Source organism: Octodon degus, unplaced genomic scaffold (genome assembly GCF_000260255.1).
Source record: "Octodon degus isolate 3935 unplaced genomic scaffold, OctDeg1.0 scaffold00360, whole genome shotgun sequence".
In the NCBI taxonomy this organism is placed as follows: Eukaryota; Metazoa; Chordata; class Mammalia; order Rodentia; family Octodontidae; genus Octodon; species Octodon degus.
Window position 1 is genome coordinate 914,249 of NW_004524936.1, and position 19,384 is coordinate 933,632.

Consider the following 19,384-nt stretch of genomic DNA (forward strand, 5'->3'; position numbering starts at 1 on the left):
AAGTAAAACGAAGGTCCAGAAAAACTTGAACTGCAGAGCATCATTTTTCTGATGCCTACATAGCTTTTCCGTTTACAGTATGCCATTTCATTGTCTGGATTAACAACTAAACAGCTTTTAAGCTAAGTAGGACAGGTTGAGTGATTTCGCCTCAGTTTCACAGATGTGATGGAGCCAGGATTCAAACCTATCTTAGTAGCTAAAGGATTGTTTTTCTAACTAAGATTTTACTGACCACATAATTCAGATCTGTTTAAATATTTTACTTTTGGCCCCCACAACGGCCCCCACAACACTGTTCCGTCACAGCAGTGACAATACACAGTTACCATTGATGGTTAGTATGTTCGTTTTGAAACAGAGTCTTGCTGTAAACTCCAGGCCAGCCTTGAATTCACTATGTAGTCTAGGCTGGCCTCAAATTCACAGTGGTCCGCCTGCCTCAGCCTCTCAAATTACAGGCATTCCCCATGACACATGGCTGATTTTTCTATTTCTGTTACCGTTATATTGCCATCAACTTGAGAGTAAGGACCATAAGCTGATTCATCTTGTTAGTGCTGCTTCCTAATACTGGAAACAGGAATTAGGGAGTAAATGTTTGTTGGATAAACAGCAATATCAACAGGTTCATGGGTTATATTGAGAATACAAAAATAGGAATAATAAGACATGTCCCATGTCCTTAAGGTTTTCACCCAGAATCACAGCATAATGATTTTTTTCCCCAGAACTTCACAGAATTTACAGTCATCCTTGATGGCTACAGAAAAAAAAATAGCACAAAAAATAATCAAAGAGCTGCTTTCATCTCAGAGGACATAAAGGTTACCTCCTTGTTGCCATCAGAAAATAGCTCTGTAATTTTAAAAAAAAAGTGCCTTGAGGTATTTTTCCAGATTTGGGAGTTACTGACTCAGATTGAATCCCAGGAGTGGGATAACTAGGACAAAGGAAATGAACATTTTTATTGCTCTTGCTTCATTTTGCCAGATTGCTTTCCAGTAAGGAATTGTGCCCATTTACCCGGAAGATCTGTGTGACATTTAGCTCCAAGAATATCTGTATCTTGCTTGTCTCAATAGTTGGTTTTAATTTCTGCATTCTGCCATTGCTTGTTAATATTAGTTCTGACCTTTGGGGCAAGGTGAACACATGGTTGGACTGAAGAGAAAAGGCTCCGAGTGGCTCAGGAACTTCTTTGGCAATTACAACAGCTGATATTTCAACAGAGCACACAAACACCACTTAACAAGGGTGCTTCCTCAGCCTTCCCAGAAGCAAGTGAACTTCTCCAGGTTCCCTCTTTGATGCCACCCACTGGACTTGCTTTGGAGGTCTGTAAATGCAAGAGAGCTGAGTGTTGGATAATTAGCGATGGAAGAAAAATTCTCTAAGAGAACAGGTATGTGAGAAATAAGGAAAAAATAGACAGGAGTTACACAAATTCATTCTTTGGGCTCTCTTAAAAGTTTTTTTGCATACATTGTAAGTGGAGCTATGCATTAAAGGGTGTAGGAAAACATCTGTAGCTAATCTGTGTGTATTTTTGTACATTTTGATTTGAATTTTTAATATATTAACCTAATGGGAAATTCCTTAGCTCCTTGAATTCTCTCCAGTTTATCTGTAAAGTCTAGTTCTGAATAAAATGTGGGATTGAGATTAGATCTCTGACCTCTGTGGTGTACAGAGTAGGGCAAAATTTTTTTATGACTCATTGAACAAGCTATATAGTTTCTTTCAGTAGCCTCCTCAGTAAGATGGAAATTAAAATCCCTACACTTTTTTCCTCATAAAACTGCCTGAAAATCAAGAGGGGTGTGAAGACAGGTTGCAGAGTTCTTTAAAGACATTTTAGGACTTCTATGCTCTGAGATTAATGAACCTGCCCTTTTTTGGTAGCATGCACAGGCAGTACCACCCACAACCCACTACTTGCTTTTTTCCTTGAGTGGCCATGGTTTGTGGAGAGCCACTCCTAGAAATAGGATACAATGAGTTTTGGGGCGCAGGCGTGGTACTGAAAATAGTTTTGGGGCATAGGCATGGGGCTGGTCAGCTGGGGCAGAAAGAAATTAATCCTGAGCTGCTGTCTCGCAAGGCCTGATATATACTTATGCATGCATCTAACCTTTGAGTGTGGCCTAACCTCTCCTCAGCACTCTTAATTCTTACAAATGTATCCATACTCATACACTTCAAAAATTACTAATAAAGGAATCCTCTTTGGAATTTTATTGTTCGTCAGAGCTATTTTGATGCCTTTAATGAGATTCTAGTGCCAAATCCTATACTCAAAGGGTATCAGGATCTGTATGATTTAGGAAGGCACACTGTATACTTTTCTTCCCTAGAAATAGCCCAATTCTATTTTATTTTATTTTTTTTTTATTTTATTATTTTTGCAGAACCGGGGATTGAACTCAGGCCCTTGCACTTGCCAGGGAAGCGCTTATTCCACTGAGCCATCTCCCCGGCCCCAATAGCCCAATTTTAGAACTAATGGCTCAGCTTTTAGTCCTGAATGAAAATCTTCTATTGAGTGAACCCTATGTCTGCAACTACTTCATTGGACCATCTCAGAGGAGATTTCATTCTTCTGTTTATTTTGTTCTGCACCTTTCAAAGTTGAGAAATCTTTCTAGGCACTACCTATATTAGACCAAATCATATCCTCATCTACTTTCCTGCATTGCTTTCTTTATCTTGTTGAACTGATATTACTAGTTCACATGTTTGTCTCATTTAGGCAGAGAGATGTACACTCTATAAATGCTCACTGAAGAAATGTTTTCCCTGTGCCAGTGCCTGAACCAAACATAAGATACGCAGATCACCAGGACCTTGTTCACATTCTCAAGGAGCCCACAGTCTAGTGGGGAAGCAGATAAGGGAAACACTGGTGAATACTTGCTGAGATAAATAAAGACACATGGGGGATATGATAATCAAAGACAAAGCCTCTCCTGAAAATACAGAGGTGACTTGCCAAAAGAGGTGAACATTAAACCATGACTTAAGGAGTGAGTCAGATTTCACTGAGAATGGAAGACAAAATATTCCAGACTGAGCAAAAGCCCAGAGATTGGAAAGCATGTGGTATGTTTTGAGGCCCAGTACGTCAGCCACTGCAATTAATTTTTTTCTTCTAAGCAATAGTGCTTTACTGAATACAAAATTTAAATTGGTACAAAATTGCTGTGTAGAGTAAGTGTTTTAAAAATACATTTCTATAGACATTATCTCTTAGGAAAAGAACAGCAAAAGTATATGTTTAGACTTGGACAGCCAAACAAAAGGGGATTTAGAAGTGCGATCAAGTACCCTCCCAGCCCATAGCAGTACCTAATCAGACATATACTGGGCCACTGCTGTTTAAACATAAGAGTGTGAAGAGCAACATGGTTGGACAGGCAGGCTGGGGCTTGATTTATAAGAGGCTTGAATGCTAGGCTGAAGTCTTTCCATAAATCTTGTGCTTTGTTTTTCTACTTCTGAAATTAGAATTGGTAACAGCAGTATAAAATTTCAGAGGTCAACATAGTTTTAAATTTGTTTTGTTAAGCCTGGACCCCATGTTTACCCTTTCAGACCTTGTTAAAAGCCTTCTAGCTGCCTATCTCAGATTTCTTGCTACTAAAATTATCTTCTTACCTCTTGGCAGGATTGTGAGGATAAAACTATAAACGTAAGACTCATGTTCATGTGACCTGCTATAGATTACCTCTGACAAGCAACTTTCCCATCCATGAGTATGTTTATAAGGAACAAATATGATAAGGAATATATTGTTGCTTTGTTAGCAATGAAATGCATACAAGAAAGCAACATCAAAAAGATTATACCAGTTAGGAGACTTACTAGAATTAAGGGATTTGGGGCTGGTGAGATGGCTCAGTGGTCTAAAGCACCTACTTAGAACAAGCTTAGCAGAGCACAGGGACCGCGGTTCAATGCCCCAGCACCACATGCCAGCCAGCCCCGCCCCCTGGTGGGCTGAGCTGGCCACACACACACACACACACACACACACACACATAAATAAATAAATTTTAAAAAAATAAAATAAAACAGATGTGAAAAAAAGAATTAAGGGATTTGTACCTCTTCCAGAGTATGATTTGGAACCTCTAGAAGTTCATAGCTAATCTGGAAAACTATGTTTAAAAATATTAACTTTGAATGGACATATGTGATAACTATATGATATTTCAGTATATGTGTATAATATGCGGTTATCAGATCAGGTTATTGGCATGTGTATCACCTCAAGAATTTATCATTTATTTGGAAGCATTCAAAATCATCTCTACTAGCCATTTTGGAATATGTAGTCAGTTGTTATCAACCATAGTTTTTCTGCTGTGCTATAGAACATTAGAAATTATCCCTCCTATCCAGTTGCATTCTGTACCCATTAACCATTCTCTTTCTATCCCTTCTCCTTCCCAACTTCTGGTAACAACTGTTCACCTCTCAACTTCTTAAAATCAACTCCTTTTGCTTCCTCATATAAATGAGAACATGCTATATTGACTTTTCTGTGTTTGACTTAGTTCATTTAACATAATGGGAAACACCATGTTTTTAAATCAAGCTAGCTTCATCACTTAAAGAAAAACCACAGACTGGAAGTAACTGGGTTGCCAGTATTCCGTTTCAGACTTGGCCACAGATTTACCACAGATTTACCTTAGAAAAGCATTGCCCTTCCCTAGGCATCAATTTCCTTTTACCTAAGAAGATGGAGTATAAAGTTTTGTGGGGGGGGGGCTTCTCAACATAACTCTTCACATAAAACTAGGAAAGTAAAAATGAATTCATCTTTTTAAGTGATTCTCAAGAGTTCTGCATACTGTGAATGTTAACACTTTGCCTTAATATTGTATGTTTCCTTTATCAAAAGAAGTTACTGATTAGTGAAAGGAGTGATTGATCATTTATTTCAAAATGGAAGTAACAAAAAAACCCAAACAAAATGGAAATAACAATGTTAAATAATAGATATTTAGCATTTTTCAGGCTGCTTTACTTGTGTTATTTAACATAAAATCTTCAACAACTCTAAAAGGGTAGGTATTGCTATCATTCCAAGGTTCCAAATTAAATGGAACATCAATGGACAAAACTGGGATTCTACTCAGGTAGTGCATCTCTAGATCCCATTTTAACCACTATGATCCACTGCCTCACTAGACATTTAGCTATGTGGACTCTAATTTTGAAAATTTCACGTTGTTTACAGACTGCAACTGGAGGAATCTAACCCTTGTGTAGACTAAAGCTCTGAGAATGTATTTATCTTAAAAGGCAAAATGGAGCTGAGTACTTGGTAGCAGAAATTGGAGATTTCTATCCCCAAGAGATTGTCCTTGTGCAGCCTAGCTCAGTGGAAGAAAGTTGTTCTTCCTAACAGCCAATCACTGGAGGTTTATCAGGGGGTGGGAAGATTGCAAAAGAATGAAGTAAGAACACACTTGGATATCTGCCAGGCAAGCATGAGTTCTACAGATAAAAGCCTCAGAATAACCAAGAATCGGAGGCAGGGAAAATGGGAGTAGTTAAGGGAAAATATATGGGAGGAATTGCTCTGGCCTATGGACTGCTATAGGCTAGTCTCCCTTACAGGCCATTGCATTTTGCTTCCTACATGCTCCTGCAGCAGCCTATGTCTCCATTCCAGCAGCATGGCATGAAGAACTTTAGACAAGTTTTGGATCAAATCATGTTACCAATATCCATAGAATATCTCAAGCCAGCTGGCAGCCATGTGAGCAGTGCTTATCATTTCTCTCCTCAGCAATGCCTGCACTCATGCACCTTCCCAAAGTATCAGGTTCAGTGATTTATTTAGCTTTGGCTGAAGAGAGTATACAGATGAGCACATATGTGCTCATCTTTCCAGGAGAGCCCCACACAGCACACTGTAGAAAGGCTCTGCAGTAGGGAAAGCAGAATCTAGGCAAAGGCAAGAGTTACAATACTATTTTGGGTGGGAAGAGAGCAGTGAGGCAGTGAACCTTCCACTTCCAGTTTGGGCCTTTAATTGCTAGCACAAAACATTATATTTTTCATTAGGGACTTTGTGTTTTTGTTCTCAGGACACTTGTATTTCTGATGATTTGTGATGTGGGTGTTTGTTTCTGAGTTGGAGCTTGATATTACTCTTGGGTCCAATTTATTATTTCAAGAATGAGACCTACTTCCATCACTTTTGCTTTGCGACCCCACACAGGATATAAGCACATATCTTTGGTCTTTTATTTGCATACCTTAATAGTCCTGTCTTCATTGGCAGGAAATGACTGGCCAGACCTGGGCTGTCTTGCTGGCTGCCTTCCTTACTGGGCTCTAACTTATCTCCTATGTACACAGCCCTTGGAGTTCAGAGGCCTCTGCTGACTTCTGCGCAACCTCTGGCTCTTGGCATCCAAGCCCCCTCTGGTACATACAGTCACACAGGCAGCTAGGACTAGAGGAAAAGCAAGAGTGGGCTGGAGACAGACTGTGAAAGGCTCAGAAACCCATTGCATCCTCAGCCCAGTCCTTTTCACCTGCTGCTGTGGCTACAGCAACAGGAAAGACAGCTCGGAAGACAGGAAGTGAGACCCGGTACTGTATAGGAAGGAGTGTCATCAACCTCAACTCCTAAAATGTCTCAAGAGATGGGAGAGCTCACACAAACCAGGCTGCAGAAGATCTGGATTCCACACAGCAGTGGCAACAGCGGTCTGCAACGGCGAAGGGGCTGTAAGTGGGGTTTATTTCTGTGGGATTCAAAATGGTGTTGGTAGAGTGGGTACAGAAGAGCAAAGAATGCCCCCCATTAACTCTCACTGTAGTCTAAAATTTGGAATAGATGAACACTTAATGAAGTAGCTATAGGATAACAAAAGACAAAAGTTAGGAAAGTAAAAAAAGATAAAGACAGAATGAAAGAAGAAAAAGAATGAGAGCTAAGGACCATCTTAATCACAGGAATTTTTGACTCAGAACTTTTCTTGTATGTAGTGTTGACTTGGAATGCTTTGTGTTTGGAACTTGTGGTTTCTAGTGAAACTGTTCAGTGCTATATTAGAATGTTTCGTTTTGGTTACCTTTGTGAAGTTTCTGGAAATTGATCTTGTCTGATTGTGCCTGGGTGAAATAAGGTGATGGTTCCTGGCATCATCTCTCAGGGGACAGGTGCTGGATACACAGCAGTACCATGTCACTGTTTAGCATTGCTTTTCCTTTTTGAAAGATGCTTCTCAGAAGGCTATAATTCCTGGACTAGGAAAAACTGTCTCCTCTGTTCACTTCTTGGTACCTATATACCTTCTTGTTGTTCTGAGGATTTTAAGGAAAAGGTGTTCAATCTTTCAGAGACAGCCAGCTGATTTAGTATTCATTTTGAAAATTTAATAGAGAGAAGCAAGAAAAAGCTATAAATATTTTTAAAAATAGGAGTATAACATTTCCCTCAGATAACAGGGGGCATTTGAGAACCAAGGTTCTTCCAGCCAAAGAATTATGGTCTAATGATCCAAAAGTTGTTGGAAATAAAGCTGCTGTGAACTCTGCGATTCAGACAGCTTAAGGACCAGCTGACCAAGCTTGCTTGCTTGCTTGCTTGCTTGCTTGCTTGCTTGCTTGCTTGCTTGCTTTGTGGAACCAGGCATTGAACTCAGGCCCTTGCACTTACCAGGGAAGTGCTTATTCTACTGAGCTATCTCCCCAGCCCGTTACCAAGCTTTCATACACCTAATGCTAGAGGAAGTCCAGGCTCAGAGATGTTATTAGTGCAAGTTCTTATAGTTTGTTTATTCTCCTTATTATGTACTCTTATGTTTTGTGAATTCATCTTATAATGCATAAATTCAAGCAATTTTTATTTGCTGATTATGAACAGTAGTGCCATGGACTTTCTTGTACATTTATCCTGTGGTAGAGTATATCCCTTCATTTTGTCCCTCTTTTGTCATATCTTGGCTATTTTTCTAGAGAAGTTCTGGGCACTAATTAATTGTACTACTAAAGCTCCTGTCTTGGCTATTTTTGGCATAATCCTTCCCTTTCCCATAAATTTCAGCTTTCCCTCATTCAGCTTTTCAAATTACACACAAATGGAAACAAAACTTTTGAGAATTTGATTGGAATTGCATTCAATCTCTAAATCAATTTGTGGGGTTAATATATGTGACATTTAGTGTTTCCTGAACACGATATCTGTTCATATATTTAGATTTTTTCATGTTATTTCAGTGGATTTTTGCTCTACTGGAGATTGCACCCAGGGCCTTCACACTGGGGTCCATCCCTAGCTAACTGTCTGTCATTTTGTCTCTCATCTACCTATAGTTTTGTGGGGGGTTTGCTAAGTTACTAATCTGCAAGGCTCAGTTTAAGCTTGGGATCTGCCTGCCTCAGCCTTCTGGATTGCCTGCATTAGAGATGTGTACCACCATGCCCAACCTTAGTGATGTTTTACAATTTAATCTACAAAAGCCTGCATATTATCACTAGCAAGATTTCTGGGCTGATATCAGTTGCTTTTGTAAACAATATTCTTTCAGAAAATTTTATAGCAGTTTGATACTAATATATGGAAATATAGTTGTTCTATATACTTAAATTATAACTAAGAAATCAGCTAAACTTTATCATTAGTGTTGGTAATTTATGAGTGAATGCTAGCTTTCATTTTTCTCATCCAGTCTTTGTTTTTTAAAATTTTTATTAGTACATGTTTGTGATACATGATGATTACATTCACTGTGGGTAGTTAGTACATGTAAAGGGCACACCTTAATTCTTTGTAGGTCCCCTTCCCCTTCTTCCTCTCACCTCATTCCATTTCCTGGTGCCCTTCCTATTTGCAAAAGATATATCTCACAGTTTCTAATTATCTTTTATTTTGCTCTTTAATTTATTTATACTTTGTGTTTCTCATGTAAGAGAAATTATACATATTTAAGCTTATGTGTCTGATTCATTCCACTTAACATTATGTTTTCAACAAGAGATTATTATTTTTTAAACTTTTTCTTACATTGCTAAGACCTCACCCGCTAGTTCAGTGTTGAATAGCAGTGTTATTAGTGCTTGTTATTAGAGTTGATCTTGATTTTCTAGTTTTTTGTTTTTTTGTTTTTTTTGTTTTTTTGGCAGAACCGGGGATTGAACTCAGGCCCTTGCACTTGCCAGGGAAGTGCTTATTCCACTGAGCCATCTCCCCGGCCCTGATCTTGATTTTAACGGGAATACTTTTAAAGTTCTAGTATTAAAAAAAAAATTTGATGTCTTTTTGATAGATATCATTGAACAAGTTAAGGAAGTTCCTATTCCTAGTTTGCCAGTGGAATTTTTAAAAGATGAATGAATATGGAATTTAATCAGAAATGTTTTATATGTCCACTGAGATGACATGTTAATTAAAAAAATTAATCTGTTAAAATGGTGCATTGCATTATACTTTGTCTTGTGTTGCACTAATTTATCTGTCCTGACATAAGCTAAAACTTCTAGATTTAATGACCAAAATTTTGTTTAGAATTTTAGCATTTTGTTCACAAATGAGATTGGCCTATAATCTTTCGATTTTCATATTGTCCCTATCTGATTTTGCTGTCAAGGTTATACTAGCCTCATGAAATGAGGTGAAGGTTGTTTTCTTTCGTTCTGTTCTCTGATAGAGTTTGTCCAGGAACTATCTGTTCCTCAAATATTTGGCAGAACTTCTAAGTAAAAGTGTCCGGGACTGGTGTCTCCTTTAAAATTTAAACTAAATACAATTTAATAGTTACAGAATCATTTTGGTTTGCTTCTTCTACTCAAGTCAGCTTTGTTCAATTATGGTTTTCTAGGGAATTTTCTATTTCACATCAGCTTTCACATTTATTTATATGAGGTACTTATGTTTGTATCTGTTTAATTGTTGTATTTGTAGTTATGCCCTTGGTTTTTTTCTGACATTGTTTATTTGTACTTTTTTTCTCTTTATAAACCTTGCCAGAAGTTTGTGACTCTTATTATTCTAAAAGAAATACTTTGCCTCTTTTATGCTTTCTATATCTATTTTGTTTAAATATCTTATTCTATTTTTTCATTGGATTTATTCTTTTTTAACATCTAGTGTTGAATACTCAGGTCATTAATTTTCAAACTTTCCTTTTTTTTTCTAATGTAAATATCTGATGTTATAATTGGTGTACTAAACAGGACTAGTATTCTATTTTATTTATTTATTTTTAATTAACTTATTTATTTATTTTGGCAGAACTAGGGATTAAACTCAGGCCTTTGCACTAGCCAGGGAAGCGCTTATTCCACTGAGCCATCTCCCCAGCCCCCTGGTATTATATATATGTATAAATGTGTGGGCATACATTTTAAAATACTTCCAGACCATTTGATAAATGATACTGCCCTGGGCTTTCTTATTCTCTCTGCCCAGTTACCCTGGCTACCTCAGTCCCTTTCTCAGGACTGCTGGGACTTACTGATTTTCATCTAGCAACTGAAAGTTTAATTCCTGACATAGTAGGAAACCTCTAATAATTGGTGCCAGTCTTTGAGCCAGCTTCTATTCGGGTAGATCAGTACCTTTTCCTCTTCCAGTTTGTTATGCTTTGTGTCTAGTTTCCCTCCCCCAAAGCCTCAAACAGTGATGGGGCAGCTTCTGGAGTTTGTGATTGATTACTGTGTGGATACTGCGGTGCAGGTAATTTGCATTTCAATGTGAGGAGGAAAGAGAAGTTAGCTGCTTGAGCTGCTGCTCCTCCTCCTTTTACACTCTTGCTCTTTGCCACCACCATGAAAGTTTGCCCTCTGCTATGTGCTGCTGTGCCTTGGACCCTGCTGAATATGGACAGAAACCTCCAGTAACTGTGAGCTAAATAAACCTTTCCTTCCTTCATTTTGGGTGTCGGGTATTTGTCCCAGCAACAGAGAAGAGTAACTAAGACACAGTTTAATTTCTTTCTGGTCAGAAAACAAACTATAATTTCAATTCTTTGCTGTGTGTCGAGACTTACTTTATGGAGCAACATACAGTCAGTGTTGGTAAATGTTCCATGAGCAATTGAAAACACTATGCATTTTACATTTTTGTTTAGTATAGTATATGTATCCATTCAGTCCTGTTTGTTAAGCTGTTTCAATATCCTTATGTTGTTTGAAGTTTTTATATTTTATTTTTTGTGTGTGTGTGTGTTTTTTGGAACCGGGGATTGAACTCAGGCCCTTGCGCTTGCCAGGGAAGCACTTATTCCACTGAGCCATATCCCCGGCCCCTAATTTTTTATTTTAAAGAGAAAAAAAAACAGTGGCAAAATAAAGTGACATAAAACAGTACAAATGGTAGAGAACAGAAAATTAACAATGGTTGTATTATGTATTGTTATCATCAAATTTCTTGCTCAGATTACCAGATACAGGCATGCAAGATTGATCAATTAAACATCAACTCTTCTTTTCAATAAGACTTAATTTTTTCCTCATCCTTTTTACTTTTTCTTTTTTATTCATTTTAATGAGAAAAAAGATAAACTATCAATGAAACAGTTTCAAAACAGGTTAGTAGAATGGTTACAATAATTTGTATTAATTATGCAATATATTTTGCATATTGTTGTCTTCATAGTAGTTATTCAGAGCACAAGATGCAGGCATGCTATCTTGTCTAAACAATATTAGTACAAATTTTTATTCTCATTGAACTAAGAGAAAGTAGCTATATATCTATCCTAACTCTCTTGTGTATACATATATATTTTTTCCTCTCTTTTTTTTCCACAACAAAATGGTCTTTGTGAAGGTAGTAACACATGACACTAGGTTGCTTAGCAACTGATAGCTAACCTTAACGAGACAGGATGTTCATCTGAGGAGAGAGGTAACTTATTTGCTGTAGGCACTGGGCCTAGTCCCACCTACACATGTTTGATCAATTTCCTAGCTTCATGGCTCCCGATTTTTTTTTTTTTTGTCAGAGATGGGTGTTGCACTGTACTTAGAGAAGCTGTATTTGGAGAAGTCTGTAAAGGACCTATTCATACTTGAAGCCAGGCTAAGGATTGTAGATACTTGGATTCAGCAAAATAACCCAATATAGTCTAATAGTCCATAATAGTAGTGGATTATCAGCAGAATTGGCAATTGTCAGAAGTTGTTGACCTGAGCCATGGCATTATTTTTTTTGGTGGAACCGGGGATTGAACTCAGGCCCTTGCCCTTGCCAGGGAAGTGCTTATTCCACTGAGCCATCTTCTCGGCCCCAGTGTTACTTTTTATACCTCATGTTTATACTTTTCTGCTGGATTGTTTTAATTTATTTTAAATATAGTATAATAGTACTAGATATTAGAGACTATATACATTTAAAAGAATAAGATGAAAGATATTCAACCATGGATGTCATATTGTACTTTGCTGTCCTCAATGTAGTTAGATTACAAATATTAGAATATATTAGAATATAGTTAGAGAAAATATTTTAAACATTAACTGCTACTTTCAAAAAACTGATAGAAATTAGTATTATATCTCAGCTATCCTGTAGTTTGAGGTTTTGGTTGTGTGCTGATGTGAAATATTTGGCAATATCTTCTTGTAATTCTGTCAAATTTGCAAGTTTGTAGATAGTTATAGGCAAATTTAAAATTGCTATGTCTTTCTTGTGAATTGAGTATTTTATCAATGTGTAAGGAAATTGTCTTTGGTAATGTCTATCAATTTGATATCATTTGCATATTTATTCCACAAGTAAATTTTTCCATAATATTTGAATTATTCAGCTTAATATCTGCTTGGTATATATCTTCCTATACTGTTAAAAATTGTTTTTACGGGAGGTGTAATTCACATAATATGAAATTCACGATCGTGAAGTGTGTAAGGAAGTTGTTTTGAGTGTATTCACATGCTTGTGCAACCATTGTCACTAATTCCAGGATATCTTAAACATACACTTTTAGAACTATTTTAGAATTTACTATACCAAAAAGAAGCCCTATACTATTTAGAGCAAATCTCTATTCCACTCTCATTGGCCCGTAGCAACCACTAATTTACTCAGTTTCTTTGGATTAGCTTATTGTGAACATTTCATGTAAATGAAATTATAAATATGTGACCTTTTGTATCTTTTCATCCTCTTATAAATTCTCTGCCTTTTGGTTAGATTGATTAGTCCATTCACACTCAGTGTTAGTAGTGATATATTTGAATTTAAATGTGCCACTTTTTTTTACTGTTCTATATCGCTTATGTCTTTTCTCCTTGTATTACCTCTTTGTTGCTTTATTATTTTGCATTAACTAAATATTTTCTGGTTTAACATTATCATTCATTTGATGATTTTTTTGTTGTTGTTGAGGTACCAGGGATTGAATTCAGGACCTTGCGCTTGTCAGGCAAGCACTTATGCTACTGAACTATCTCCTCAGCCCTGATTTTTTAACTATCTGTGTTAGAGGTATTTTCATAGTGGTTGTTGTTGAACTTTCTGTATAAATCTTGACTATCAGAGTCTGCTTCAAATTTCTACTAATTAAATCCGAATGAGATATGTAAATGTTACTCATTATAGCTCAATTTTATTTTTTCTTTGTGCTATTATTTTATACACATTATATCTGTTTTTTGCTAAAATCAATATAATGTATAATTGGTTTTATATTAAATTTTATATATTAAAGAAGCTGAGAAAATTAAGGAAAACATACATATATATTTATTTATTTATTTTATTGAGAAAGAAATAGCATTGAGACAGTTTCAAAACAGGTTAGTAGAACAGTTACAATAATTAATACATTTCATATTATCTTTGTAGTAGTTATTCATAGTACAAGATGCAGATATGATATCTTGTCTAAACATTATTAGTACAAATCTTTCTTCTCATTGAACTAAGAGAAAGCTGTATATCTATCCTAAATATTTTGTATATACATATATATATATTTTTCACTACAAAATGGTCTTTCATTTATATGCCCCCTCTTTATTTTTGTCAGAGATGGGTATTCCATTGCCATTCAAATATTGTAGGTATGTGAATTCAGCAAAGTAATCCAATGTAGTCCATAATAGTAGTGGGTTATCTGCAGGGCTGGCAATGTCAGAAGTTGTTGAGTTGAGCTTTTTATAGCTCAACACACTAATATGACTTTACTTTTTATAACTCGTTTTTATACTTTTCTGCTGGATGGTTAAGACCAAAATAAAGCAAGACCTATATAACAAGAAATGTAACTTTTGTATCTGACAAGGTCAGTCAGATCTCCTCAGGATTTACCCTGAAACCCTGTACAACAGTTTGTAGATCTTTTGTCAGTGTCAGCCATGTGGATGAGTCACGACCATTGCTTGACCGATTTGCTTTCTGTGAAAGCCTGAGAATGTTTTCTCTCCATGTGACTCTCCTTAGGCACACTCCACATCATTGATCACTTTCCTGTGTGGCCCCATAATCTCCTTGATCAGAAAATTTGGGACACCACTGAGTTACAGGATCTTACTGTACAGGTTCTCTTGTGTCCTGAGTCCTCACTAACCTTGAAGGGCTAGGGCCAAAATGTTGGCTATCCTTGTAGCCCTTACTTTTTTCTAATTTTTTGGTCTGCATATTTACCTTGTTAACCCTCTAGAAGAGAAGCTCAATGATATCACCCTAAAACATAGGCAGTTGAGCTTACTATCACTATCTGTCTGCGTATCAAATGCCTTAAACATAACATGGAACAGGTATTTTCCATCAGTCATTGATATGCTAAACTTTAAATCCATATAGAATGTGAAAAATAATAGAAAATGAAAAATAGTAAAAAAATAGAAATGAAGAATTACAAATTTTTACACAGAAATTTAGAAATTTATTCATATACAATATTGTAGCAGGACAGTCCTATGAAATTTTTTCTTGTCTCTTGTTTTCATTTATTACCTTTTTTTCTTTTTTTAAACAAACATTTACTTGAGAGAGAGAGAGAGAGAGTATAGCAATAATTGATATGACATTAGAAGCAGTACACTTTTATTTTATTTATTTATTTTTTAGAAGCAGTACACTTTTAGAAGACCAGAGTGACAGGCATTCCAAGCATGGCCCTACCATTACACATTGCTTTCTTCAGTGCAGTTGCCTAGTTCATGGTTATCAGCACATGTAGTCAGGGTGAGAATCCCACCAATTAACTGCTGGTTTCAAAAACCTGATGGAGATTCTCAGGATCATTGATCTTGTGTATATGAATGTATGGTTTTGCCCCTGCCATGTTTCCTAGCTTTTAGAACACATATGTATTTATAAACTTTTTAATATATGCTATCTCTATTCAGTGCTCCTATTCATTTGAATTACCTTTAGTGTCATTTCCTTACTTCAGTATAACTACATTGTGTTGTAGCTGGGATTTTTTACTAAATACTGTTTCCCTGAAGTGTGAGCCCTTTGATGGTATTGCTTCTTGGCAGCCTTGGCCTTTGGTTTGTAGGTAGTTAATTGCCTTTGGGATCCCTTTGTCTCTTTCTTTGATCTATTAACCTGTCAGCCCATTTGTTGTTATACTCTACATCTCCTAATTACTGCCTCATTGATCTAATTTTTTTTTTCCAGAACCGAGGATTGAACTCAGGCCCTTGTGCTTTCCAGGCAAGCACTTATTCTACTGAGCTATCTCCCCGGCCCCCTTGTTCTAATTTTTGACAGTGCAGCCTATTCAAATTGAACTGGCAGAGTTAATTTTTGAGGTCAGTCTTTGAGGATTTCTTTTCTTACTCTTGAAAATCTCTTGTAAGGTTTCTTACTTGGTTTCTCTGGTGAACCAACTGGCCTATGATTTAGCTTGTTGCTCTTAGTTAAGAGCACCAGTTCTGCTTGAGAGCATCCGGAGACTTCTGCTTCTTTATACTCTTGCTTCTTTTAGGGAAACTGTTGGAGATCTCTTGTCTGATGGATTACTTCTTTTCCATGGATTACACCCTCATGAGCCATCACTCTGGATATTGAGTAGAACATTGACCTCTAGTCTTCTTAGTTTGGCTGACCTGGTGTAAAATCTGCCCTGTGAGTAAATTGGAATGAGGTACTACACCTGATGTATAGCTTTCATTCTATGATTAGGGATTGGTTAAATGAAGGGATTCCCCAACCATGTAGCCACATTTGTCAGGAGTTTAACCTTTGAAACTTGGATCTAAAGGGAATGCAAAATACTAGTTGTCTGCCTCTTAGTGACATGCTATTCCATTTGATTGGAAGATAGCTCTGAGGAGAAAGGGAACTCAGTCTGCCTGGCTAAATGCACCTGGTGTGAAGCTTTCATGAAGTTAGGCTGAACCAAAGACCCTTACTGTTCTTTCCTAATTTTAGTAGACTTTCCTGAATAAACATTTTTTTTCCATTAAGGACTATTTACAGAGATTTTCACAGGTTTTGTTGTAAGCTTTGCCAGCTTAGTTCATTTCTCTGCAGAGTAGGTGTTTATACAACTTCTTATACTGTTATACTGAAAGTTAGCCTCAAAATTCTTTTCTTAGTGTTGATTTTATATTTTGTAACCTTACTGAACTTGTTCTAGGAATTTCTGTAATTATAGAGCAATTTCTATGTAGATAATCATCACATTTGCAAAGATTAATTTTTAAAAGCATTTTGCAAAATGTATGTTTTCTTTCCTTTTATTTCCTTGTTGTTGTGGTTAGAACTTTTAGTATTGATGCCAAAAGAGTGAAGAGGGTGGAAATATTTGTGTTGGTCCTGATATCAGGATGTCGTGATACTTTTTTATTTGTTTCTTTAGGTTTTGTTTTTGTTTTGTAGAGGTTCCTTATCAAGTAATTTCCGTGCTGCAAATTATTTGGGAGTTTTTTTTTTATCACTAACACACATTGAATTTTCTAAGTACTTTTTCAGTAAAAATTGATGAATATTTTTTCTTTAGTTTGTAAGTGTTATGTATAGCATCGATAGATTTTTTTTGGTTGATCTACCCTTGTACATGAGGACGAAATAATTGCATATTATTGTTTTTAAGCAATATTAGATTGTAATTGCTAATATTTTGCTGAGGATGTTTGCATCTAACTTATGAAGAACATTGGACTCAGGTTTTAGTACACTACCTTGCATCAGCGTAATTTGGACTTCATTAGTTGGAAATGTTCCCACCTCTTCTGAAAGATATTGTGAAAAATTTATGTTAATTCTTTTTTAAAATGCAGTAGATTTTTCAGATGAATAAATCTAGATCTGGAGATTTCTATTACTGGACATTTAATTTTTAACTAAATTAATGTATATAGTACCATTCAGATTGTTTTTTATAACTTGTTGAGCTATAAGATGTTGAGGATTCCATGGAGTTGGTCTACATATCCTATGTAGTTACACTTATAAGTGTAAAGTTGTTTAGGCATTTATCAGTTTCTTCTAGATTCCCTAATTTATGGAATTATACTTTTTCAAAATAATTTACAGTCCTCAGACTTTGGTTGGTATCCATTGTGATTTCACTTTTTTCATTTCTAATTGCATTGATATAAATATTTCCTTATTTTGGCAAGTTTGACTAAAGATTTGTCAGTCTTGTTTATCTTTTCAGAAAACCATCTCTTTTCTTTCTTTCTTTTTTTTTTAGAAAACCATCTCTTGATTCATTGATGTTTTGTATTTTTTAATCCCCAATGTCATTAATTTCTTCTCTGATCTTTATAATTTGTTTCTCAGTACAAGTTTTGGATTTGTATTGTTCCTATGTTTCTTTTTTCTTTTTGAAAGAATCATTGTTATAATAACTTTAATTTATCTTGCATTTTACAAAAGTCTATGAACGATTTTTAAAAAACACCTCCTTACCCCACGTCATGTTTCTCTGACAGCTCTTAAAGTAGATAATAAGTATGTCAACAATTGGAGCATCGGTGAGGATTTCAGATCAGCCAACCACTCTCCTATTTTTCTTTTTTTTTTCATATATTTTTCTCCTATTTTTCTTGCATGCTGAGATGCATCATTTATTTGGCATCACTTTATTCTAATGTGGACATTCATAGCTTCGAACTTCCTTCTTAGAAATATATTCATTGTGAGGGCTGGCCAAACAGCTCAGCAGATTAAAGTGCCTGCAAGCAGGCCCAGGGGCCTGGGATTCGATCCCCAGGCCTGCTGTGCCACCTTATGACAATTGAGACGTTGGGCGTGGTGGCACACGCCTGTAATCCCAGCACTTGGGAGGCTGTAAACAGGCGAATCACTATGAGTCAGATCTAGTAGTGAGACCCTGAACACCCTGTAGACCCTTCCCTAAAATACAGGAAAAAAAAAATTCATTGTGTACACATGTTGTGCTTTAGCATTCAAGTTTTTTAGTTTCTGTTTAATTTCTTCCTTGATTTCTTCTATGGGCCATTGATTATTCAATAATGTATTTGCATATTTTTGTGATTTGTTTTGTTTTTTATTCTGTTATGATCCAGTAGATGCAAGACATTATTTCATTTCTTTTGTATTTATTCAAGCATGCCTTACAGCCTAAAATATATTTTGGGTCAAGTTCTGTGTGCTGCTGACAAAAATGTATATTTTGTGGTCTGTAGAGAACTGTTTAGTAGATTTTTTATGATGTGGTTTACCTTGGATATTTTATTTTTATCTGGTTGACCTATTTGTGAGAATGGGGTATTGAGATCTCTCTCTATGACTGTATTTGTATTTATCTGGCTTTTTATGTCTAGTAGCATTTGTTTTATGAAATTGCATGTGCCAGCATTTCATGTGTAATAATTCAGCAATTTATACTTGGGCTGGGACCTATCATAAAAAGCTCAAGAAACATACAAAAACTTAAACCAAATAAGATGTCTGATAAGAATACAGATTAGATATTCCATTGAGCCATTGCATATGTGCAGGAACCAGCCTAAGAGTTTATCCTAACTATGGAGTGAACAAGAATGAAAGACAAGATACAGAGATAATTTTGAAATAGGGGCTGGGGGACTCTTGCCTGTAGTGGAAAAAGAATCTGGTATTTGCCTTACTTTGCTTTTATTTACAAGAACATAGGGTAGCAGTAAATTAATCTGCCTCCTATTATCTGTAGTATATGCCCAGGTAAACAACCAGATCTCAGCTGTGTTGACTGTTCCATGGAACTTGCAGTGTGCCAGCATGACTGCATTTTGCCGAAGGGGCACAAGTTGCTGTTTCTCTCCTTTGTGCTCGCAGAGAAGATCAATTACTTATCTGGTTTTCTGTGTCTTCTCTTTTTTGTTTTTATAGTAGCAATAGATGTGAATCAATGTGTGGTTTACCTGTTTCCTTTGTCCTTGGTTTCCTCTCCTAAAGTGGTAGATATCTCTTTAGAATATAAATCATTTTGTCCCTAGTGGAAGT

General features: G+C 36.2%; 1 protein-coding gene across 6 annotated transcripts in view; it reads left to right on the forward strand.

Annotated features, from left to right (window-relative positions):
* The first annotated feature begins 1,156 nt into the window (after positions 1–1,156).
* The window catches only part of Pfkfb1 (6-phosphofructo-2-kinase/fructose-2,6-biphosphatase 1), an 86,990-nt gene continuing 68,762 nt past the window's right edge, over positions 1,157–19,384 (forward strand). For 2 of the 6 annotated variants that reach the window (XM_004648203.3, XM_023708418.1), the window contains exon 1: positions 6,308–6,753. In XM_004648203.3, the coding sequence (XP_004648260.1) occupies positions 6,657–6,753 (97 nt within the window). In that variant the 5' untranslated portion in view covers positions 6,308–6,656. Of the gene's footprint in view, positions 1,406–6,307; positions 6,754–9,808; positions 9,893–10,851; positions 10,872–15,716; positions 15,739–19,384 lie in introns of those variants that run through there. The other 4 variants (XM_004648205.3, XM_023708419.1, XM_023708420.1 and 1 more) reach the window with 4 other exon arrangements.